The sequence below is a fragment of the Rhodotorula graminis genome, assembly GCF_001329695.1.
Source record: "Rhodotorula graminis WP1 unplaced genomic scaffold RHOBAscaffold_9, whole genome shotgun sequence".
Classification (NCBI taxonomy): Eukaryota; Fungi; Basidiomycota; class Microbotryomycetes; order Sporidiobolales; family Sporidiobolaceae; genus Rhodotorula; species Rhodotorula graminis.
In genome coordinates this window covers 48,681-70,149 of record NW_017264936.1, presented here as the reverse complement: position 1 = coordinate 70,149, position 21,469 = coordinate 48,681, and the positions used below count along the sequence as shown (strand labels likewise).

At 67.2% G+C, this 21,469-nt stretch overlaps 8 protein-coding genes across 8 annotated transcripts in view; 4 read left to right on the top strand and 4 right to left on the bottom strand.

Annotated features, from left to right (window-relative positions):
* The window catches only part of RHOBADRAFT_16250 (uncharacterized protein), a gene marked incomplete at both ends in the record, with an annotated part of 3,103 nt that extends 2,588 nt beyond the window's left edge, over positions 1 to 515 (top strand). The window contains 2 exons of the mRNA XM_018412304.1: positions 118 to 168; positions 249 to 515. Of these exons, the coding sequence (XP_018269866.1) occupies positions 118 to 168; positions 249 to 515 (318 nt within the window). The remainder of the gene's footprint in view (positions 1 to 117; positions 169 to 248) is intronic.
* Positions 516 to 1,082: 567 nt separating this feature from the next.
* RHOBADRAFT_16453 (uncharacterized protein) lies at positions 1,083 to 3,547 on the bottom strand (the record flags this gene model as incomplete). Its single annotated transcript, XM_018412317.1, has 10 exons — positions 1,083 to 1,196; positions 1,359 to 1,672; positions 1,776 to 1,935; positions 2,005 to 2,274; positions 2,345 to 2,436; positions 2,538 to 2,817; positions 2,879 to 2,980; positions 3,042 to 3,108; positions 3,175 to 3,232; positions 3,304 to 3,547. 10 exons carry the CDS (start codon positions 3,545 to 3,547, stop codon positions 1,083 to 1,085), a joined length of 1,701 nt encoding a protein of 566 aa, XP_018269865.1.
* Positions 3,548 to 4,130: 583 nt separating this feature from the next.
* RHOBADRAFT_54411 (uncharacterized protein) lies at positions 4,131 to 7,138 on the top strand (the record flags this gene model as incomplete). Its single annotated transcript, XM_018417293.1, has 10 exons — positions 4,131 to 4,559; positions 4,628 to 4,762; positions 4,839 to 4,921; positions 4,993 to 5,075; positions 5,142 to 5,214; positions 5,276 to 5,314; positions 5,673 to 5,832; positions 5,898 to 6,902; positions 6,981 to 7,006; positions 7,067 to 7,138. 10 exons carry the CDS (start codon positions 4,131 to 4,133, stop codon positions 7,128 to 7,130), a joined length of 2,097 nt encoding a protein of 698 aa, XP_018269864.1. The 3' UTR covers positions 7,131 to 7,138.
* An 841-nt stretch (positions 7,139 to 7,979) lies between these two features.
* On the bottom strand, positions 7,980 to 10,486 carry RHOBADRAFT_16486 (uncharacterized protein; the record flags this gene model as incomplete). Its single annotated transcript, XM_018412320.1, has 11 exons — positions 7,980 to 8,048; positions 8,142 to 8,274; positions 8,366 to 8,649; positions 8,723 to 8,891; positions 8,992 to 9,163; positions 9,239 to 9,335; positions 9,413 to 9,445; positions 9,547 to 9,614; positions 9,682 to 9,800; positions 9,873 to 10,068; positions 10,138 to 10,486. 11 exons carry the CDS (start codon positions 10,484 to 10,486, stop codon positions 7,980 to 7,982), a joined length of 1,689 nt encoding a protein of 562 aa, XP_018269863.1.
* A 1,126-nt stretch (positions 10,487 to 11,612) lies between these two features.
* On the bottom strand, positions 11,613 to 13,224 carry RHOBADRAFT_45104 (uncharacterized protein; the record flags this gene model as incomplete). The annotated part of the gene is made up of 3 exons (XM_018414542.1): positions 11,613 to 12,043; positions 12,126 to 12,645; positions 12,736 to 13,224. The coding sequence occupies 3 exons, from the start codon at positions 13,222 to 13,224 to the stop codon at positions 11,613 to 11,615; spliced, it is 1,440 nt and encodes a 479-aa protein (XP_018269862.1).
* Positions 13,225 to 14,462: 1,238 nt separating this feature from the next.
* On the top strand, positions 14,463 to 19,088 carry RHOBADRAFT_45103 (uncharacterized protein; the record flags this gene model as incomplete). Its single annotated transcript, XM_018414541.1, has 17 exons — positions 14,463 to 14,924; positions 14,997 to 15,041; positions 15,150 to 15,286; positions 15,364 to 15,841; positions 15,935 to 16,015; positions 16,121 to 16,487; positions 16,586 to 16,703; positions 16,826 to 17,168; positions 17,289 to 17,580; positions 17,793 to 18,010; positions 18,091 to 18,169; positions 18,285 to 18,323; positions 18,439 to 18,505; positions 18,596 to 18,616; positions 18,702 to 18,711; positions 18,790 to 18,837; positions 19,002 to 19,088. 17 exons carry the CDS (start codon positions 14,463 to 14,465, stop codon positions 19,086 to 19,088), a joined length of 2,892 nt encoding a protein of 963 aa, XP_018269861.1.
* A 95-nt stretch (positions 19,089 to 19,183) lies between these two features.
* RHOBADRAFT_54407 (uncharacterized protein) lies at positions 19,184 to 20,077 on the bottom strand (the record flags this gene model as incomplete). Its single annotated transcript, XM_018417292.1, has 2 exons — positions 19,184 to 19,786; positions 19,859 to 20,077. The coding sequence occupies 2 exons, from the start codon at positions 20,075 to 20,077 to the stop codon at positions 19,184 to 19,186; spliced, it is 822 nt and encodes a 273-aa protein (XP_018269860.1).
* Positions 20,078 to 20,825: 748 nt separating this feature from the next.
* On the top strand, positions 20,826 to 21,430 carry RHOBADRAFT_6752 (polysaccharide lyase family 14 protein; the record flags this gene model as incomplete). The annotated part of the gene is made up of 2 exons (XM_018419171.1): positions 20,826 to 21,121; positions 21,196 to 21,430. Coding segments are annotated over 2 exons (531 nt in total), but the record flags the coding sequence as incomplete, so codon positions are not given.
* Positions 21,431 to 21,469: the final 39 nt, after the last annotated feature.

Below are 21,469 nucleotides of genomic sequence, written 5' to 3'. Positions count from 1 at the left end.
CTCGCCGTCGTCGTCGGCGTCGCCGTCCGGTGGCCGAACGAGCCTGACTTTCGTTCCCTTCCTTCCCTCCTTCCTCTTTCTTCTCTCTCTACCTCTCCTCGCACTTCACACGAGCAGTTCGTCTTTCCATCCCTTGGACTCGGATCGATTGTCGCTCGCGTCAAGAGCGTGCGTCCCTGTTCTCTCCCCCTCTCGCGCGCATTCCTCCCCCGACTTGACCTGACCAAGCCCCATCATTCCCGATCCAGATCCCAGAGGAGCTCGTCCACGCCTGCTCACTCGGCCTCTCGACGTCGCTCACGCCCGACGAGCTCGAGCGCGACCTCCTGTACCCCGACATCGAGCGCATCCGCGAGGTCTCGATCAAGGTTGCCGTGACCGTCGTCCGCCGCGCCCAGGAGCTCAAGGTCGACCGCAACGAGGAGCTGAGGCAGCTCGACGACAAGCAGCTCGAGGCGTACATCCGCAAGAAGAGCTACCACCCGCTCATCGAGGTCGAGGAGGCGCAGACCTGAGCGTCGTCGTCGTCGGTCGTCGGTCGTCGTCGTCTTGGCGCGAGTAAAAGGGCCGTTCGGGCCCGGTGAGGCCGAGCTTGGAGGAGGAAGAGCGAGGTGGGACGAGCTGGAGCGAGGGACGAGGGGCGAGGAGCGAGGAGGATGGTCGAGGGACGGACGAGGAGGTCCGGACCCGCTTGCTTAGTTCTGTTCGTGCGTCGTCGCACTGTCTTTAGTAGTCTCTCTCTCTCTCTCTCTTTGGTCCAGCGGTGCAGTGCACATGCTTCTTTCTTTCCCTGCGCCGTCGCCTCGTCGAGAACTGAGAGAAGTCCAACTTGAGAAGGTCGATCAGCGAGGAGGTCCGTTCGCCCCGAGTACCCGCTCTCTCGGCTTCTCTCTCTGCGAGAGCACACACAGGCGAGAAGAGAGTAGTGGGGAAACGAGTTGAACGTTTGCGTAGTCTATACAACCAAAAACACGACGAGGAGCCTCACTCTGTTGGAGAGCGTCTAAAACACAGCCCATCCCTCCTCCTCCCTTGCGCCCTCTTCTATACCGAGGTCTATGCGCAGCACACGAGAGGCGCGTCTAGAAGAGCCAGTCGATGAATTTGCCCCACGCCGTCGTCGGCGTCGGCGGGACGGGGAGCGTCGCCGTGTCGATGCGGCCCGAGAAGAGGTCCATCTCGCGCGCCCGGACAAACTGCATGGCGGGGAGAGGACGAGAGTCAGTGCGACGTTCTTGAGAGGTTGCTCGACGAGGGCGAGAAGAGGAGAAGACGAGGCGAGGACGAAAGGGACAAAAGGGAGCGAGGGTGGGAGGGAAAGGGGAGCACGACGACGACGAGAGGAAAGGAGGACGCACCCGAGTGCGCTTGATGAGCTTCCAGAGGAGGATGGGCACGATGAAGAGAGGGATGCCGATGTAGGCGGCGATAAAGTCCTGCACGTCCCAGTTGCCCTTGAGGAAGACCGAGAAGCCCGACACGAGGGTGACGATGACGCTGCCGATAAAGCCGTAGTACGCCGTGAACGGCTGGAACGGCGACTTCCACGGGAACGAGTCGCGGTTGACGCCCTGGGCCCGGCAGCCGCGGTGGAACCGGATGTAGGCGAAGCAGAGCGTCGCCCACGCGATCAGGCCGGCGACAGTCGACAGGTTCTGCAGCCAGCCGAATGCTGAAAGTAGAAGCAGAGTCAGTGAGGCGCTCAAAGTAGAAGACAAATAGCTCCAGCCGCCCCGACGGGCGACGAGAAAGAAAAGGGAGCGACGGTAACTCACCCTGCGACGGGCCGCCCGAGCCGAGCGACAGGTAGGCGAGAGGACCAAAGGCGAACGAGGCGAGGACGGCGTAGTAGGGGACGCCGTACTTGGACGTGATGCCGAAGAAGGAGGGGAGCTGGCGGTCGGTCGTCATGGCGACAATCATGCGGGAGCCGACCTGTCGAGGCAGCAAGGTCAGTCACACGTCGGCGCCGACAGTGGAGAGGAAAAGAGAGAGAGTGCTCACCCAGCAGTACGAGTTGCCGGCCGACCAAGCCGAGACGAGGATGCAGGCGTTGACGACCGAGTCGAGGGCAGGGATGCCGGCCGCCTTGATGGCGAGGACCCAGGGCGACGAGTTGGCGTTGCCGGTGCCCGACACGAGGTCCGGGTTGCGCGGGTCGACCGTCATTCCGATGAGGAGGGCGCCGAGGATGTAGAAGAAGCCGATGCGGGCCGTGACACGCTTGGCCGCCTTCGGGATCGAGCGGTGCGGGTTCTCGGCCTCGCCAGCAGCCTGTTGATGCCAAATGAGTGTGTGAGTACGAGGGGCGGAAAGGGAGAGAGAGAGGAAGGGAGGGACGCACGACGACGACAGTCTCGACACCGATAAAGCTGAACGAGGCGTTGACGAACGCGGCGAGGAAGCCGCAGAAGTGGCCAGTCGAGCCAGTGATGCCTGCAGGACGTACAGTGTCAGAGCCGGTTCGCGAGAGACCGAGGCGGCAGACCGGGAAGGGAGGGAAAGGGAGGGAGGAGGAGGGAAGCGAGACGACGCACCGTTGTAGTCGACCCAGGCGCCCGGGTTGTTCCAGTACCTGAAGCCGATCGCGTTGCCCTCGGGCGCACCGCCGGCCGTGATGACAATCGAGACGACGACGAGCATGAGGAAGCACAGGATCTTGACGCAGGCTGTGACGACCTCGGTCTCGCCGTAGAAGCGGACCGGCATGAGGTTGATGGCGAGGATGAGGGCGAGCGAGATCGAGATGACGACCGCAGGCGAGATGTCGGACCAGTACGAGACGAGGACGGCGGCGGCCGACACCTCGGAGGCGATCTGCGGGTCGAGGAGGGGTCAGTCGCGGACGACGACGAGGCCGATGACGATGGCGACGTACGGCGATAGTGTAGCAGTAGCCGTAGGACAAGGCGAGCGAGAAGCCGACCGATGGGTCGATGAAGCGCGAGGCCCAGTGAGGGAACGAGCCCGCAGTCGGGATCTGTCGCGAGGAGGGAGGTCAGTACGTGCGCCGGCGAAAGAGGACGAGAGACGGGACGCACCAAGGTACCGAGCTCCGAGATACTCTGCATGACACACCACAGGATGGAGCCGACGACGAGGTAGGCGCTGCGGGAGCGAGGGATGTCAGTCGTCGCTCGAGGAGGGTCCGGGCGGCGGTCGAGCAAGACGCACAGGAGGAGACCTGCCGGGCCCGCCTTGGCGTAGGCCGAGCCAGTACCGATGAAGAGACCTGTACGGCGTGAACCGAGTCAGCGGCGCTCGATGCCGAGGCGAGGAACGAAGAGAGGGAGGAGGGCGCACCGGTACCGATTCCTCCGCTGAAACCGATGAAGGTGATCTGGCGAGCGTTGAGGCGACGGTGGAGGTTGGCCTGGCCCTTGGTCGTGTCGACATCGTGCTCGCCGCCGTGCAGGACGCCCTTGCCGTTGCTGCTGCTGCCGCTCGCGCGCTCGAGGTCGTGCTTGACGTCGTCGAACGAGGCGGCCGGTGCAGGCGGGACGGCGGGCGTGTTGTCGGCAACAGTCTGAGTCGGGTGTGCGCCCATGGTGACGGTGCTGGTTGGTCGCCGAGGGCGAGAGTGCGGAGCTGACGACGGCGAGGAGGAGCTCTCGAGCGAGCGAGGTGGCGGAGCGGCCTCGAGGGTGGACGAGCGCAGGTGATCGCGGGGTCCTTGCGGGCAGGAGCGCTGGCTGGCACGAGAGTGTGCCGATAGGGAACCAGCTGGTGGAGATGGGGGAACGAGGAGAGAGGGGAGAGAAAAAGCTCAGGCGCCTCACCTCACTTTTCCGCCGAAATCCGGGGAAGCGGGCCGATCAACCTCGTACGCCGAGCACGCAAGATCAGCCGGCTGGCTTACCGCGGCTTCCTCCGAGGCGTGCACTTGCGAGCGAAAGGCGCCACCGCTCGTAAGCTGGCGGCTGGAGGAGCGGCAACCCTCGGCTCTCGCGGCGTGCAGTCGGCGAGCGTGCGGCCAGTCTCGACAGTTGTAGCAAGCGCGTGCGAGCACCTTTGACAAGCCCAAGGACAGCTGCAAGCGAGAGTGTGAGCCGAGCGGCGCGTCGTGGTCGCGTGCGGACGAGAGCGACTTCGCCTCATCGCTCGACCGCTCTCGTCGACCCGCTACCGCCATGAGCCGCGCCGGTCGGGGCTTCTTCGACGACGACGATGACGACGACCTCGGCCGTGAGTCGTTCCAGTCGAAGCGCGCCGCCATCGACGACGACTCGTTCTTCGACGACTCGCCCGCCCACCCTCCTCGCCGCCTCGACGACGACCGCGACAGCTCGGTCGCGACTGGAGGGCGCACCACCGCACGAGGCGGCCGCATCTCGAGCGTGACGGGCGCGGCGGCCGGCAGCTCGGTGCGGGCAGGGTTCGACAGCTCGCGGGGCGACAGCCCCTCGCTCGACGACATCCTCGGCGAGGGCACCGCGAGGGACAAGAGCCGCAACGTGCAGCGCCTCCTCCGCGCGTACCAGAACGAGATCGGCGCGCCAGAGCTCCTCAAGTTCCCGCGCCAGCTCGTCGACAAGGTCGTCAAGAGCCTCGCTCGTCGGGTGCGCCCCTTCTCTCGCCCCGCCTTCTCCCTCCTGAACAGAGCTGACACAGTCGCACACACATGCAGAAAGACCTCGTGCGGATAGCGCAGTCGACGCCCGGGCAAGACGACGCGTTCTATATCGCCGCGAGCGTCGTCGCGACCGAGAACATGCGCGCCGCTCACGTCCTCAAGATGTTCACCCGCCAGCGCATCTACAAGGTGAGCACCCTCTTCACTTTGCGAGCGAGCGTGAGCGACGTCGTCGAGCCGGTCCTGATGCGCTCCCCTCCCGCAGCTCGAGCAGTGCGCCGAGTACTACCTGTCGCAGCCCGACGTCCACGAGCGCCTGTACCACAACGAGATTGCGCACGCAGAAGGGTGCGTCCTGCGCTCTCTCTCTTCCTCTCTGCTTGTCGGGGACTCACTGACCGTCGTGACCGTCGCCGCAGATACGTTCGCCTCGTCAAGGCCTACCACGACGCGTCGGCGATGGACGCCATGCCTGAGCAGGTCACCCGCAACCCGCCACCGAGTGCGTCCCTCTCTCCCAAGAGTCGTCGTGCGACGAGCCGAACTGACTCGGGGCCGAGTTGCGCAGTGCCTACGCCCGATTTTGGCCAACCCGTCTTCGTCCGCGCTCGCAAGGACTGCGCGCCCGTCGTCCTGCCCGAGTGCGTCCCTCTACCTCCCCTCCTCTTCAACGAGTGTACTGATGAGTCGCTCCTCCTGCAGCGGCGAGCTGTTTGCGTTCGCGCAGGGCTCGCAACACATGTGCCGGTACAGCACGATCCGCGCCCTGCTCGAGGCGGGCGACGTCGAGCTCATCTGATCTAGTCCCTCCGTCGTCACCTTGTCGTACATCACCTCTCTGTGTCGCTGTTGTAACGAGCCCTTGCACCTCTGTCGCACGAGAGGCGGTGCAGCTTTCTTGGCGAGCGGATCTCGATCGCGGCCGTTCATCTTCCTCTCTCGCTCTCTACTCTCGACGGCGCGCTTGCTCGCCAGCACGTGCGCATCCTCGCAGTGCTGTCTCCCAGCCTCGCACCGACTCGCAAGCCGCCTTCCTCGCCTCGCCTCGTCCTCGTCCGCCGAGTCTCCCCACCTCGACCCGATCGCTCGCCCACAACAGCGGGTCCAACGCCGCAGGCCGCAAGGGCGCAAGCACGACCTCGCCAGCTCACGTCAAGGCGGCGCTACGGTCCCGACAACGCGCGCGAGAGCTCATGGCGCTGTCGCTTGGCCACGACGGAGCCGGCGGTTCACGAGGAGGAGCTGTCGAGCACGAGCAGGTGCGCCCTCCTCTTCTCCGTCCTGCCCAGAGCGGACGTAGTACTGACTCTTTTCGCACACGCAGCCGAGAAACGCCATGTCGAGCCCCGAGACCGCCCACTCGACCCTCTTCTCGATCGACTCGCGCCCGACCACGTCGCCCTCGTCCAGCGCTGCCTCCTGCGCGTCGTCGGCGCTCCACCGGCGCAACCTCGGCGACAAGATCTACCTCGCGAGCTCGCCCGGTCGTCAAGCTGGGCTCTTTGCCGCGCGCCCGCTCGTCCCGGGCGAGCGCATCCTCGTCGAGGCGCCGCTCGTCGTCGTCGGCTCGGCGCGTGACGTCTCGGCAGCCGTCCAGTCGCTGTCCGACGAGGAGAAAAAGACGTTCTACGGCCTCGCCAACGCGTACGAGGACGACTCGTTGATCTCGAGCGAGCGCGGCATCTTTGACACGAACGCGTTCTCGCTCGCCGGCCGCTCGTCGTCGTCGTCCTCCGCCAGTCCATCCTCGCCGAGTTTCATCGCCAAGCACGGCATCTTCCCGATCTCGTCGCGCTTCAACCACTCGTGCGCGCCCAACGTCAAGACGTCCTACTCGCCCGACCTCGCCCGCCTTGTCACGCACGTCCTGCGTCCTGTCGCCGTCGACAACGAGCTCCTCACGTCGTACCTCGGCGGGCCCGCCCTCTTTGCGTCGACGACGTCCGAGCGCACGACGAGGCTCGGCCGCGCCTGGGCGTTCGACTGCTCGTGCGCCGTGTGCGCCTCGGACGGCGCGAGTCGCGCAGCGAGCGACGCCCGGCGCGCCGAGCTCGCGCAGCTGTACGAGCGTCGGCCGGGCGTACGACTGCGCGAGCGCGAGGGAGCGCAAGGAGGCGGCGGCGAGGCCGAGCGGGTGTTGCGCGACGCGGCGAGGGCCGTGCGCCTCCTCGAGCAAGAGGCGCTCGCCGTCGACGGCGTCGAGGCGTTCTGCCTCCCTGCAGCGCGCGCATGCGCGTGGCATGGCGACACGAGGGCGGCGAGAGTGTGGGCCGAGCGAGGGTGGGACAGCGCGAGGAGGGCGTACGGCGAGGGCGCCGAGGTTGAGAAGGTACTGAGGGAGGCAAGGGACCGGCCGCGAGAGCTGGTCCTCGGCGGTCGAGGGGGCGAGCGGCGCGATCTGTTGCAGTTGACGAGGGCGCTGCTTGGGCCGAGGTGCGTCCTCACCTCCTCTTTCGTCTCGACGCCGTCGACTGACTGTTGGACTCTGCGCAGCAGGCCGATCAAGCCGACGAGCGAGCACGGGTGGGTCAGTCGACTTTTCAGCCGGGCAACGTGAGCAGTGACACCGTTTCGACGAGTCGAGAGACCAGGAGCGATAGATAGAGAGCAAAGAGACGGATCGCGAGCGTCGTTCGACTTGAGAAGGCCAACCTGCTCTCGAGCGTCTCTCTCTCGTGGACGAGGTCACGCACGCGGGAACGCGCCTTGCTTCAGAGACAGGAGAGTCTCAAAAGAGAGCGAGAGAGTGCCTGCTCGAAGATCTATAAGCCTCCTCGTCGAGCTCGTCGTCCTTACCCTCCATTTCTCGCTCGCTCCAAAACGAGTTCTTCCTGCTGGCGACCTCGCCGTACGACATGCAAGACGACGTGCTCTGCGTCTGCCGGCGTCGTGCTCGATACGCTCGCGAATGAGTCGACGAAGTGGGCCGGATCGTCGCGAGAGGCCCGAGCGCCGTATGTCGCATCTCGCGCGAGGCGGCACTGCGGCAGCTCGTCCCCAAGAGCAGCTGAGCGGCGCGAGAGATGCACTCTCCTTCTGTGCTCGCGAGCGGCAAAGGCAGGGTCAAGCCAAGAAGGACTGGGCTCCGAGAAGCAGCGAGGACACGTTCCGCACGACCATCCGCAACTCGCGCACGAGGCGAGCGTGCTCGAGCACGGCGGCCCTGCCTGCTCTCGCGAAGCACACAACGCTCGGTAGCTCGCAGAACAAGCAACGAGATGCGAATGCAGGCGACAAAGACACAACGACGTTCCCAAGACGGGCTCCTCCTCCCCTCCCTCTCTCCTCTTCTTTCCTCGCACCGATCTCTAAGCCACGACCTGCGAGACCAAGGAGCCAGTCCCGGCGATACCGACCAGAACGAGGCCCGACGATCTTGACGAGACGGCGAAGCGCTTGTGCACGCTCAGGACGGCGGCGGGCACTTGCCGAACGTCGGGCCGCCCGGCTCGCTGCCCGACAGGAACATCTGGATCTGCGAGTGACGACGGTAAGGCGCACGTGTTAGTATCCGGTTCGAGGCGAGGCGCGGCAGAGGAGAAGGAAAGGCGAGAGGCGAGGGACGCACCGTCTGCGTCGACGAAAAGATGGCGGCGGCGACGCCGAACGACAAGAGGGCGATGTCGACCGCCTTCTGCTTGCGCGTGTGGGCGCAGGCCTTGAGGTGCAGGAGCGGCGGGAACACGAAGCCGAGGGGAACACTGCGCACGCGAGAAGGTGGGGCCGTCAGAAGGGGGCTCGAGCGTTACTCGACGTCGAGGAAGATAGAGAGAAGGGAAAGAGGGGACGCACCAGGCGACACTGCCGATCAGGCTGACAAACTTGTCGAGGTCCTTGGCGCCGGCCCACGCGAGGATCGAGCACCCGACGACGGCGAGCGTGCGGAAGCTGTTCTTCTCCCACTTGACCTTGACGCTCTTCTTCCCCGATTTCTGCGGCGCAAAGAGGCCGTTCTCCATGATGCGCACGGCGGGGAAGAGCTGCAGGGGCGTCGAGAGGAGGATGGCGATGCTGTAGAGGAACTGCGACGCCGACACGAGCTTGTCGTCCTGCGGGAGGTTGATGAACACGACCGTCTGCAGGGCTCGACGAGGGTCAGTGGAGCTCGCTGAGAGCGAACGAGAGCGAGAGAGAGAGTAAGCCACGCACCTGGATGTCGGAGCCGTACGCGAGGTACGCGAGCAGGCCGCCGCTCGCGAACAGGACCATGCTGCCGACCATGACGCCCGACAGGACGCGCGTGAACTTTTGCGGCTCGCGCATCGACTCGTAGACGGGGAGGACGAGCCCGATGCCCTCGAACGCAAAGACGGCCGTGCTGCGCGAGTGATGAGAGGGTGAGCATCTGCTCGACCCGATCAAGGCCCAACGCCGGCTACTGCCGCTCGACGGATCATCGAGAGGAGAAGCAGACTCACCCAATGAGGAGGGGAAAGTCCTTGCCGTTGAAGAGCACAACGTCGGCGGCGCCATGGTCGACGAGGACCTTGATCTCGTTGCCGAAGATGTAGATGAGGCCGATGAGGATGAAGGCGTCGGCGACGAGCGCTGTGCCGGACAGCTTCTGGATGTTGCGAATAAGGGCGAGAGCTGCGGGACGAGAGAGAATGTCAGAAAAGGGCGCAAGTGGAGCCGACGGAGGAGAAGGAGGGCGAGGCGACGCACGAAGGAAGATGACGAGCTGCGCCATGATGAGGTACGGCACCGAGATGAACGTGTGGCAGTTGGTGACGGCCATGAAGAAGGCTTGAAGGTTTTGCGCCTGTCCGACGTGGTGCCCGGGTTAGTCTCGTGCGCGAGGCCCAAGTTGCGGTCCAGAAAGAGGAGCGAGGGACGCACGACAAAGATGGTGTATGCCGCGACGAAGCCGATCTGTTGACGAGGGGGAGTATGCGCGTCAAGAGTAGCTCAAAGTCGAGCTGGACGTCTTGCGGCGCTCGTGCCGCGCCGAGAGGGTTTGGGAAGGGGCTCACCTGCGAGGTCACGATCGCGGTCAAGATGGCCCACCGCATCCACTTGCCGTACAGCTTGCCGCCAATGTCTGCGAGTGCGTGCTCGAGGTCAGTGTCGGGCCTTGAGAGGATGAGGCGAGAGGACGAGGGACGTACCGCCGAATGAGCCAGGGACGGCCTGCCGGGTCTCGACCAGGAGGAGGAACGAGAAGAGCGAAATCATGGCGATGAAGCACAGGACGACGGTCGAGAAGAGGGCGCCACCATTGAGGAACCTGTGGGCGAGAGAGACGGGTCGTCAGGGACCGTGCGAGGGAAGAAGGGGAAGGAAGGAAAAAGGGACGCACGCCTTGCCGAGGAACAAGACGCCCGTGCCGACGAAGCTCTTGAGGAGCATGAGCACGGCCTGCGTCACGCTCGCGTCGCCTTGCGGCGCCGCCTCGCCCGCCTCCTTGGCGCTCGCGACGCTCAACCGCTTGCGGCTGTCGCCCCGCGCGAGCGTGCTGCGCGCCCGAAGCAGCGGTGCGCGCTCGCCCGTCAAGCCTCGTCGCCCGAGGCCCGGGCGCCCGACGACCGACGCCTCCTCATCTGCGCCCGCCCCGCCCCGACGACGCAGGCCGCTTTGCGCCGCGGGGTCCTCCTCGTCCTCGTCCTCGTCCTCCTCGTCCTCCTCCTCGATCTCCTCGAGATTCTCCCCGCCAAAGTGGCCGTACAGGCTCAGGAAGTCGATGAAGGACCGCGTCGGGCGAGGAGCCGCCGGCCGCACGAGCGACACGCCCGACGCCGACGCGAGCGAGACGCCGCTCGCGTTCGGGTTGCCGCCGCCGCCGCCATTGCCGCCTGGCGTGCCCGAGTACGACTGGAGCGACGAGGCGTCGCTGCCCGGCTCGGGCCCGCCGCCGACACGAGCGGCGACCTTGCGGAAGACAAAGTCGCGCCGGAAGCCGCCGGGCTGGAGCATCTCGGCCGTCGACAGCTCGGCGTTGCTGTCGTCGTCGACGAATGGCTCGTCGGCGGCGGCGACGACGTCGGCGCCGACGTCGTGCGCGAGGCCGGCCCGGAAAGCCGCGGCGCCATCTGCTGCTGCCGGCCCGGCGTTCGACACGCGGCGCGAGGTCGTGCCGCCGCCTGCGCCGATCGACGCGAGCGACTTTGAGCGGCGGATCGAGGGCGCCGACGGGTTGAGGGCGCCGACAGCCTTGTAGACGCCGGCGACGACGTCTCCTCCCTCGAGGTGGTACGGCGTCGGGTACTCGTCGCTGTCGCCCGTGCCGGCGCCGCTGCCGAGGTCGAGCAAGTTGGAGCGGAGGGCCGGGCTCGTGCCCAACTGGGGGAAGGCGGACCCGGGGGAACGAGCGGCGGGGGAGGACGAGGCGAGGGCTTGGTCTTGCGCGACGCGGTGCTGCTCGGCGGCCGACAGGAGGTGGCGGCGGATGACGTCGGCCTTTTGCTCGTCGGTGAGCTGTGGCTGGAGTGCGGGCGACGAGTCGGGGAGGGCGTTCGAGGGGAGGGGCTCGTTGACGGCGGGCGAGCGAGTGCGAGACAGGCCGCCTTGGCCCGGCTGGGCGATGGGCGAGTTCGCGCCTCTCGGCGAGCCATAGACCGGGGATGCTGCGCCTGGTGCTGCGCCGGGCGAGGACGACGCGAGGCCAGGGTTGGCCGGTTGATGAGGCGGGATCTGGGGGACGGGGGTCGGGGTCGCCGACGGCGTGTTGGACGGCGAGGGCGAGCCTGCGGTCTCACGGCTGGCCATGCTGAGCAAGTGTGCGCTAGCGAGCTGCAGCGGGTCGCGGTGGTGAGCGAGCAGAGGCTCGTCCCCACGCGGGCAGCTTTCGTCGTCTCGAGCGAGAGCCGGCATCTCTCACGGGGCTTGCTTGTGCGCGCAGTAGGGTGCAGTCTAGCCAAGAAGGCATCACGGCTGAGGGCGGCTGCAAAGCGACTCGCTCTGCGGCGGGCTCTCCTCCTCCTCGCAAAGTCCGCGGCAACGTCGCCAGCTCGAGTTCAACGTGCCGCGAGGCCTGGGTCTCTCTCGCAAGTACTCGAGAGACAGTTAAAGGAGAACATCGTTGCCGAGCGCTACGTCGCCCTCAGCCCTGGCCGCACCGGAGCACCGTCGCCGGATCTGCCCTGCCCTCGCGCTCGTCGTACCGGTCCTCCCACCCGTCGTGCCACACGCCTTGGTCCCTGCGGATGCGCTCGACCGTCGAGTCGCGCAGGACGCCGCGCCACGGGCTCCCCGTCCCGCGCTGCAGGTCGCTCGGCCCGTCCTTGCGCTGCACGACGAGCGGCGGCACGATGCTGTAGCTGCGCACGAGCGGGTGCTCGGGCGCCGAGCGCGGCAGGGCCCGCTGCGCGTGCAGGAGCGCCGGCACGACGGCGTCGACGGCGGCCGAAAAGGCGCGCCACGGGTCGAGCATCGACGAGAGGAGGTGCTGGGCGCCCGGGCGCGACAGGGCGTAGCCGTGCAGGCACATGGGTGCCGTCGACGGGTGCAGGAGAGGGTGAAGGTACATGGGCTCTGCAGAAAGGGCAAGGCAGAGTGTCAGAGCGCCGTAACGAAGAGAGAGAGAGGGAGAGAGAGAGAGAGAGAAGGGGCGCACCTTGATACTCGCCGCCCCAGCAGTGCCCCAAATAGGCAACGTCCCACGCGTCGTCGCCCTCGGTATCCCTCGGCAGCTTGCGCGCGATCGACTCCCACAGCGACTGGACGTCCCACTCGACGTCGACGTCGTCCTCGAGGACGAGCGCGCGCCGGTCGCCGTTGTCGAGCATGCGCTTGATGGCGCGCGTCTGGCCCCAGTAGGTCGACAGGACGCCCTCGTGCACCTGGCGCACGGCGAGCTTCTCGCGCGGGTCCCACAGCGCCGCCGTCACGTTCAGGTCGGCGTCGGCTGGGCGCAGCGACGTGTGCCGCCCGCCGTCGCTGTGCAGCGTCTCGAGGTGCTCGACCCAGGTCTGCGGCGAGGCGGACCCGCCGTCCCACGACTGCTTCGGGAAGTCGGGGAAGCGCCCTCGCTCGGCGGCGACAGGCGACGAGCCGTTGCCCGGGAACGGCGTGAGCCAGTCGGACCGGATCGACAGGCCGCCGATGCGGGATGCGGGTACACCGCGCGCCTTGGCCTGCGAGGGGACATCACAAGGTCAGAGGTGTGTCTGCGAGAGTGGCCGAGGGGTTGCGAGGAGGGAGAAGGGAGGAGAGAGGGGACGGACCATCTCCTTCCTCCTGAGGGAGCGACTCTCGACGACCCGCTCTGCGATCCACTGGATGAAAGGCTCATGCTTGTCGGCGGCGTCGACAAACTCGACCTGGATGCCGAGTGCGTCGGCGAGACGGCGCATGTCCTGGCGGCGGTCGTCGCGCGAGGGGAGCGACAGGACGTAGACGTGGTCGAACCAGTGGCGCGACGCGTTGAGGTAGTGTTGCGAGGTTGCACGCTCGAGCTGGCGGCGGTACGACAGGGCGGCAGTCGAGGCCGGGTCATCGTCGCGGTCGCGGTTGAGAGGGGACGAGAGCGAGGTGAGGGAGAGGAGCGAGGTGACGCGCTGTGCCGAGGGCGAGGTCGGGGCGTGTCGAGGGGCGGTCAAGAGGAGGGACAGGAGGCACAGGAGCGCCACTGCGGCTGTCACGACGGCGACAGGTCGGCGCGACGGGGCGGAAGGCGGTGCACTCGGGGTGCGGCGGTGGTGAGGGAGCGCCATGGCGGCAGCGCTGTGGTGGGCGGACCGGGCGCAGGTATGAGCCGCCCTGGGCGGTTTCGACGATGCAGCAGCGAGTGCGGTCGACGACGAGTCGCAAGAGCGGCAACTCCGGACGACGACGACGACGGCGAGCGGCTCTCACTCGCCCACAACCAGCTCTGCAGGCCTGTCGACTGGCCTGCATCGCGCGCGCACTGCTCAGCCTCGTCCGACACCGCCCGGCTTCCACCCAGCTCCCCTCGCTTCTCCCGCACCTCGGCCTTTCCGTCCTCATCAGCTCTCCGCCGTCCTCCGTCGTCCGGCCCAGTACAGGCCCTTTGCGGCGGCCCAGTACCTCGCCACAGGTCGTGTCGGACCCTACACGGCTACGCAAGCCGCCTCGAGCCCAATCGCTTTGTCACCCGCCGCCCGAGCATCCGTCTTTCCCCCCAGGCCGGCACCTGCCCCGCTCGCTCCATGCGCGGCCCGTTCTACCTTGGCGGCGGTTCGCAGAGATCGTGCTCGGCGCTGTCGAGGTCTACCGTCGAGCGCGGGCCGCCAAATGTTTCCTGCACGCGCTGCGAGACGGCTCGAAGTCAGGGCTTCTGCTCGCTCTCGTGCTTCGCGCCTCAAGTCGACGGGTTCTGTCTATCGCTCTGCTCTCGCGTGAGCAGGCGTGCTCGAAGGGCACCCGCTCGTCGGCCTGCACGCTCGTCGTCGCCGGCGCCTGGCCTCGGGGCGCTCGAGCGTGTTCTTCCCGCTCTCGCTGCCCTTATTTCTGCTTCTTCTTTTCCGCGCCGCACGCGTGTCGCACGCTACAAGCTGCTCTGACTCGGTCTTAACCGTCGAGCGAGGTCGTCGTCGCGCTCGAGCTGCCAGCTCGCCCTCTTTCCTCGCGAGGAAGCGATCCGTGGCTTTTGCGGTCGCGCCGGTGCGGGCGCTTCACATGAGAGCGCGAGTACGAACGAGGTTGGCGAGGTACGCTGCGCGAGAGAGAGAGTTGCCCGCAAGCGGATTTTAATCAAGGTCCGAACCGGAGTGATCGAGGAGGAGAACGAGCGAGGCCAGCACCTCGCCCCGTCCGCTCGCCGCTCAGGAGCATCCGGCCCGCAGAGCTCTGCGCCACCTCGCACTTGCACCACGCGCAGCGCAGAGCGTCGTCACAGCCGCCCCCACTCTCCTCGCCGTCATCGCTGCCCCACCACCTCGTCGTCGACCGCAACCCTTCTCGACGGCCTGCACGGCGCGCTCTCTCGACAATGGCCGCTCTCGACAGCGAGCGACGACCTCGGCCCCACCACCGCAAGCGCGAGACGCTCACTCGCCGCATCTCGTTCCCGACCTTCCACCTCTCGCCCGACCAGCTCGCCCTCGTGCGCCGGTGGATCATCTCGTTCGCGCTCGTCGACTTTGACGTCGACACGGGCCCCAACCTCGACAACGCGTACCCGCCCGCACGCCTCCCCGCCTCGACGAGGGCCAACGTCGCCTTCAGCTCGATGCCCGAGGCCGTCGGGCTTCCGCACCCGGAGCAGCTGCCAGACGGCGGCTACGCGTACCACTGGAGGGTGCCGTACGCGGGCGAGGACGAGCTCGCGCGGCTCGACCTCGAGGTGGTGGACGACGGCGAGGACGAGGACGAGGCGAGGTTGTTGCGGTTGCCCGAGGGCGAGGGGGCCGATGGCGCGCTGCACGGCTTTGTGTGGTTCGTGCGGGACAAGGTGCGTCTCTCTGTCCCCCATCTCGAGGCGGCGGCACCAGAAGCAGAACTGATTCGGCTCTCCTTCTCGCAGGACGAGCGGCTGCGGCGAGGGTACTCGCAGCGGTCACTGGTGCTCGTGCGTCGGCTTCTTCCTCTTGAGCATCATTGCAACGCCGTGTGCGCCGAGTGCGCTCGGCGTGACCGGCGATGTAGCAAACCCTCACCTTCTCGCGGCCGTTCACAGATCTCGCACCTCCCCGCCCTCTCGGGCCTCTTCTCGGCCCTCGTGTCGATCCTCGGTCCGCTCCACTTCAAGCATGCACAACCAGGAGGCGCACGAGGCGGCATGGTCGAGACGGCGTGCCACAACATCGCGAGCTGGTGCGTCGAACCGTCTCTCTTGCCTCTCGCAAAGACCGAGCGAACGAACCTGACTTGCCGGTCACGCCGTCCCACAGGCCCGATCCGACACCTGGCGCGACCCTTGAGCTACCCTTCCTCGGCTCGGTCCTCACCGTCTCGATCCCCCTCCCCTCGCAAGCACAATTCCCCCTTCCCGCGTCAGCCTCCTCCTCGAAGGGCAACTCGCCCTCATCCGCGCCACTGCGACGCACACCTTCCGCCGCACCAGCCCTCCCGCCGACACCTGCGGCCTGGCACCTCTCGCGCGGCGCGACGCACCTACCGCTCCTCACGGGCCCGCCGTCCATCCTCCCCGCCTCACTTCCCTCGACGCCTCTCTGCCTCCTCCTCTTCCCCCCCGCATCATCATCGTCGCCCACATCGTCAGGGCACGGCGAGATTGGGCCTGTCGGGTACTCGAAGCTGCTCCTCCTGTGGGAGCTCGTCGCGCTCGGCGAGCCGCTCCTCGTGTGGGCGGCCGAGCCACGAGTCGGCGCCGAGGTCGTCGAGGCGCTCAAGGCGCTCATTAAGCCTGTGCGTCCCTCGATCTCTCTTCGTCTAGTCGGGCGCCGCCGGCCTCGCAAAGACGACCTCGTCCTAACAAGCAGCCCGGGTGATCGTGCGCAGATACCGTTCGCCGGCGACGTGCGGCCCTACTTTCACGTGCACGATGTCGAATTTGCGAACCTGTGCAAGGCGGGCAAGAAGGTGCGTCGCCCTCGTTCCGCGCTCTGGTCCGGCGCGTCGACCTCGAGCCGGTCCGCCGGTCGCCTTGCACCGCCGGCGTTCTGACGCCCTCCTCTCGCCCCGCAGCCTCCTCAAGGCCTCCTCGTCGCGTCGACCAACCCGCTCCTCCTGTCGACGTGCAAGCACTGGCCGCACGTCCTGCGCCTCGACCGCGCCGCACCCGCACCTTCCTCCACCTCGCCTTCCTCCTCGCCAACTCTTTCCCTCCCTCTTTCCGCCGCATCTTCTTCCCCGTCCGGCATTGCGCCTCTTCGACAGCGCTCGGCGTCGAACGGCAACGGGTCGCAGCACGGCGGTGGCGGCGACGACGGCTCGACGGGCGGCGGCGGCGGCGCGGGCAAGGAGTTTGGGCTGCGCACGACGAGCAAGCGGCACGTCAAGAAGGACGAGGCCGTCGAGAAGGAGATTGCCGAGCTGTGGCGGCGGGGCGACTGTGCGTCCCGGGTCCTCTCCCTCTCTCTCTTACGCCGACGAGCGGGCTCGACTGACTCGAGCCTGAGAACACCGTCCCGGCCGATCCTCCTCGTACAGACCTCGCGTGCGACGCCGTCATCTATCGGCACTTTGCGGCGTTGACCGAGCGGTTCCTAGCGCCCCTCAGCCGGTACTTTGGCACGCTCTGGGCCGGCAACGAGGCCGTCGCCGCACGGTGCGCCGACGTTTCTCTCTTGTCCTTTCCCTTCCCTCACCCATACCTCTCTCTCTAGCTCGCCGCCGTCGATGGCGACGAGTACGACCGTGTACTGACCCGCCCTCGACCTGGACCCGCAGCGCACCACTCGTCTCGCCCGGCCCGTCACCGCTCCCGAGCACGCGCTTCTCGCGCTCGGCCTTCCTCACCTCGCTCCGCGCGCACGGCTCGCCCCTGCCCCTCAAGTCGGGCGCGCCCTCGCTCTCGCAGCCGGGCTCGACCGCGACCGAGCGGTTCTACTCGCGGTTCGTCGATGGCGCCAACTTTGAGCGGTGGGCCGAGAAGCGGGTGCGGGACACGGGGGGAGAGGTCAGGAGGCGGTTCGTCAGGACGCTCGAGAGCGAGGACTGGGAGCTGTGGGCGAGGGGGAGGGACGTGGGCGAGGTGGACGACATGGTGAGGAGGCTCGAGCGGGAGGTCGTGGTGCGTCCCTACGGTTGTTTCTTGCCCTCTCTTTGCCTCTCGCACCTCGTACATCGGGGCTCGAGTGGCTATGTATGAGCGCGAGTAGAGGAGCCTGCACTGACATTGCCTCGCTCGCAGCTCCTCGACCCGGCGCCGCCGACCTCTTCCTCCTCCCTCGCCCGCACGAGCGTCAGCACAACCTCGAGCAGTACCCTCCCCTCATCGAGCTCGACACCCTCCTCCCGCACCAACTCGCCCGCACCGTCGTCGACGACGAGCCAGGCGCAGTCGCCGACGCCGACGCCGGCGATGCTCGCCAGCTCCGCCCTGATCGGCGAAGGGCCCGGCGCCAAGCTCCGCGCGGGCGTGCGGGTGCTGCAGGGTCTGAGGGACGAGAAGCGGCGAGCGCGCGACGCGAGCGTCGGGAGCAGTGCGAGGGGGAGCAGCGCGGGCTGGTCGAGCCGAGAAGGAGGCGGCAGCAGCGAGAGGGGGAGCGGCAGGGGCGTGTAGCGATGTAAGCTGTCGAGCTGTTGCGCACTCCGTGTGAACCCTTGTGAGAGTGAGAGACCCAGTTGCGAGCAAAGTCCGAGACCTCAGAGGAGGAGAGCGACGGCGAGAGCTTGCCCTCCTCATCCGCTGTAGCGACCGTCGAGTGGATGCTCGGCAGCCTCCTGTCGACCTGCGCCCCGCTCTTCTCGCGCCTGCGCCCCTCGCCCTCGCACGACGACCTCATCGTAACCCCACCTCGAGACTCGACCAAGCCCGCCATGGGCGCAGCACCGGCACATGGCGCTCCCGCCAAGGACTGCATCTTCTGCGGGGTCACAGCGACGTCGCCTGGGTTCCGCGTCGTGCACGAGGTGCGCTCCCTCCCCCTCCCTCTCCTCCTCCTCGCGAGCTTCGTTCGATGACGCTGACTCGGCTCGTCGGGCACCCGCAGGATGGCGAGTTCGTCGTCTTCAAGGACCGCAGCCCGGGCAGCAAGGTGCACCTGCTCGCTGTCCCCAAGCGCCACGTCGGTGCGTCGTCGGCCCTCTTCCCCTCCCCCTTGCGAACCCTGCGGACGGCCTCTTTGCGTCGTTGCTCTTCAGGGCGGCCTTGATGACGAGACTGACATCGACGTCGTCCACGCAGACAGCGTCAAGACGCTCGAGGTTGAGGACGTCAGCATGCGTGCGTCGGCTCGTTCTCGCACTGCGGCGGGAGAGCTCGCTCAAGCGGGTCCTTTCGCCGCTCAGTCCTCGAGACCGCGCGTAGGTGACCACCTCCCGCTCTTACACGCCCGCAGTCGAGCGCATGAAGCATCTCGGCCGGCGCGTCCTCGTCGAGCAAGGCGTCCCCGAGGGCGAGCAGAGGTGCGTCGCCGCGCCGTCCACAGAGCTCTCTCTCTCTCTCGCTGCACGAGCGAGGAGCTGACTCTGCCACTCGTTGGCGATCGTGCGCAGATTGGGCTTCCACATCCCGCCGTGAGCGACTTGTCCCTCGCGCTGCAGCCGAAGCGCAACGAGGTGCTCACGATTTGCCTCCTCGGTACCGACTGTCTCGCCGCAGTTTCTTCTCCGTGCGTCAAGAATCCCTTTTCGAGTCCTGTCTTGCGCGCGACCGAGCCTGACCCCTCGTCGCCCTCCCAATCCCGCAGGTCAACCACCTCCACCTGCACCTCCTGTCGCTCCCACTCATGGCTAACGTACTAAGCTCTCATGGCTAACGTACTAAGCTCTCATGTTTCACGTACTAAGCTCTCATGTTTCGACATTGACCAGGTGCGTCTCGCCTCGCGCACCCTCTCTTTCGTCCCTTTCCTTTCGACGGTTGCACACCCGCTCACGCTCTCGTCCTCTCTCGCCGCAGGTCATCGACATCCTTCGAGCGGGACAGCGCGTCCACGTGCGGCCCGTCAAGCGTGACCCGCCGTCGCCCGTCTCGGCCGTCGCATGATGCGCAGAGCCTGGGCTTTTCCTCTCGTCGTCGGCTCTCGGTACGGCTCGGCGAGGCGGTCGACGTCAAGCAGTGCACCTCGTCGACGATACGCGCTACGCCGCACCGCCGCCCGGCGCCCGTGGTGCGCCCTCGGCGCTCCCTCCTGTCGCGCCTCCTGTCGGACCTCCCGCCGCACTCGCCGTCGCCGTCGGCGCCTTTCTCGGCGCAAAGAAGCCGCCCTTGGCCGGCGCCTTTGTCGTCGCACCCGCACCCCCGCCGGCGCCCGCCCCGACACCCGCACCCGCACCTGCACCCGCCGCGGCGCCGCCCCTGTCCCTCTCCCTGTCGTCCCTCGCCCTTTTTGCGGCGCCCCCTCCCGCCCCCTCGGCGAGCGCACGGCGCTTCTTGTCGGCAAAGAGCGGGTCGGCCTCGCTCGAGACGTCGACGAGGGGTTCGGGCCGTTTTGAGAAGACGAGCTTGCGCCGGATGAGGGCGACGAGCTCGATGCGGGTCGTCGTCGTCGTCGTCGTCGGCGTCGGCGTCGTCGTTGGTGGGCCAGGCGAGGGCGAGAGGCGTGGGCGCTTGGAGGCGGGCTCGGCGGTGTCGTCGGACGAGGGTGGGGGAGCGCGCGAGGTGCGGAGGAGGGCGTACGGGGTGAGGAGCGTCTCGAGTTTGCCCTCGAGGCGGTGGTGGGCGATGCGCAAGACGGGTTTCTTCTGTGACGTGCGACGTGCGAGTGAGTGAGAGTGCGCGAGAGAGAGGGAGAGAGAGGGAGGAGGAGGACGGACCGGGTCGGAGAGGTCGACCTTGCCGACGCGGGCGCCGTCGATGAGGTGTGGTGCTTTCGAGGCCTCTATGCCGGCCGAGGGTTCGCCCGTCGGGCCCTCGAGGGAGCCCTGGAGCTCGACGAGGAAGGGTTCGCGGTCGATGAAGACGAGGGGCGGGTCCGAGGCGGAGGGCGCGGGCTGCGAGAGGAACGAGGCGGCGGGGACGAGTGCGAGGCGCATGGTGGGTGCGTGGCGAGGAGTGCCGGGTCGCAGGTACTCGTCGGTGAGCTGGTCGAGGGAGGAGAGCGAGAGTGAGGCGCGTCGGCTCGCGAGTCTCATCTCTCGGCAGCTCGTTGTCGTCACCAGCTCGCTCTGCAGAGTGGTGCTGCTCGTGGACCGGGTGTACAGCTGGATTGGCGCGTCCACAGAGCGCGCCTCCCTGCCCAAGCGAGAGCGAGCCATTGTCTCCCCGCCGCTCGCTCCTCCGAGTCGGAGTCGTCGACAAGCCAACGACGCTCTCGCTCTCGTCCTCTGTCCAGCCACCCTGCTCCCTCGACTCGGCTCGCCCCTGCCATGGGCCTCGCTCCCTCACGCCCAGCCGTCCCGACCACCGCCTCACCCGCCAACCTCGCCGCCCACTTCGCCCTCTCGCCCTCGTCTCACTGGCTCTCGACAGAGCCCACCCTCGACACAGCCCTCGCCAGCTCACCAAGGAACCACACCCGCACCACCGAGCTCGTCCAGCACGCCTACCGCACCCACACACACCACACCCACTGCTCGTCCTTCACTCGCGACCCGTTCGACCCCGCCAACGACCAGGCCGTCTTCGCCATCGAGTACCCGCCAGGCTCGCGCACTGGAGAGCAGTTCGAAATGCGCGTCCTCGGCACCAAGCACGGACACGCACAGACGGCCCTCCTCAAGTACGAGGTGCGCCTCGCTCTCTCCTTCTCCCTTTGCTCGACCCCGAAGCTGACACCTCTCTGCGCAACAGGTCGCCTTCGACCCGACGTTCGACTTTGTCAAGGGCGGCAAGCTTCCCGGCCTGTCGGGCACCTCGTCGTCGAGGCACGGCCGTACCTTGTGCGTCGGCGGCCGCCACCTCGACTCGTGCGTCTCGGCGCGCCTCATGTGGCGCCCGCAAGGCCTCGGCGAGGTGTACGCCTACGTCCCGACGTACGCCGGCTTTTGCGAGGAGGGCCAGAGGAGGGGAGACGTCGCGTGCGATAAAGCGTTTGGCACAAGTTTGTCTCGCGGCAGCTTTCGGTTCGAGCGCGCTCGGTCCGTCCCGTTCTTTCTTCTCTCTGTCGACACACACGGTCTCTGCGCGACGTTCTGACACCCTCGAACGACAGGTGGCACACGATCACGCAGCTCGTCTCGCTCAACGACCCTCCCCTCGCCAACGGCCTTCTCCACCTGTACCTGGACGACCACCTCGTCCTGTCGCACACCGACATCCTGTGGCGCACAAACCCCAACGTCACGCTCGACGCCGTCCTGTTCAGCACCTTTTTTGGCGGCGGCGACGACACGTACAACTCGCCGACCTCGCCCGCCGCAACAAGCTACTTTCGGCGGTTCGAGGTGCGCCGCACTCGCTCTCTTCCTTCTCTCGCTCCAACCACG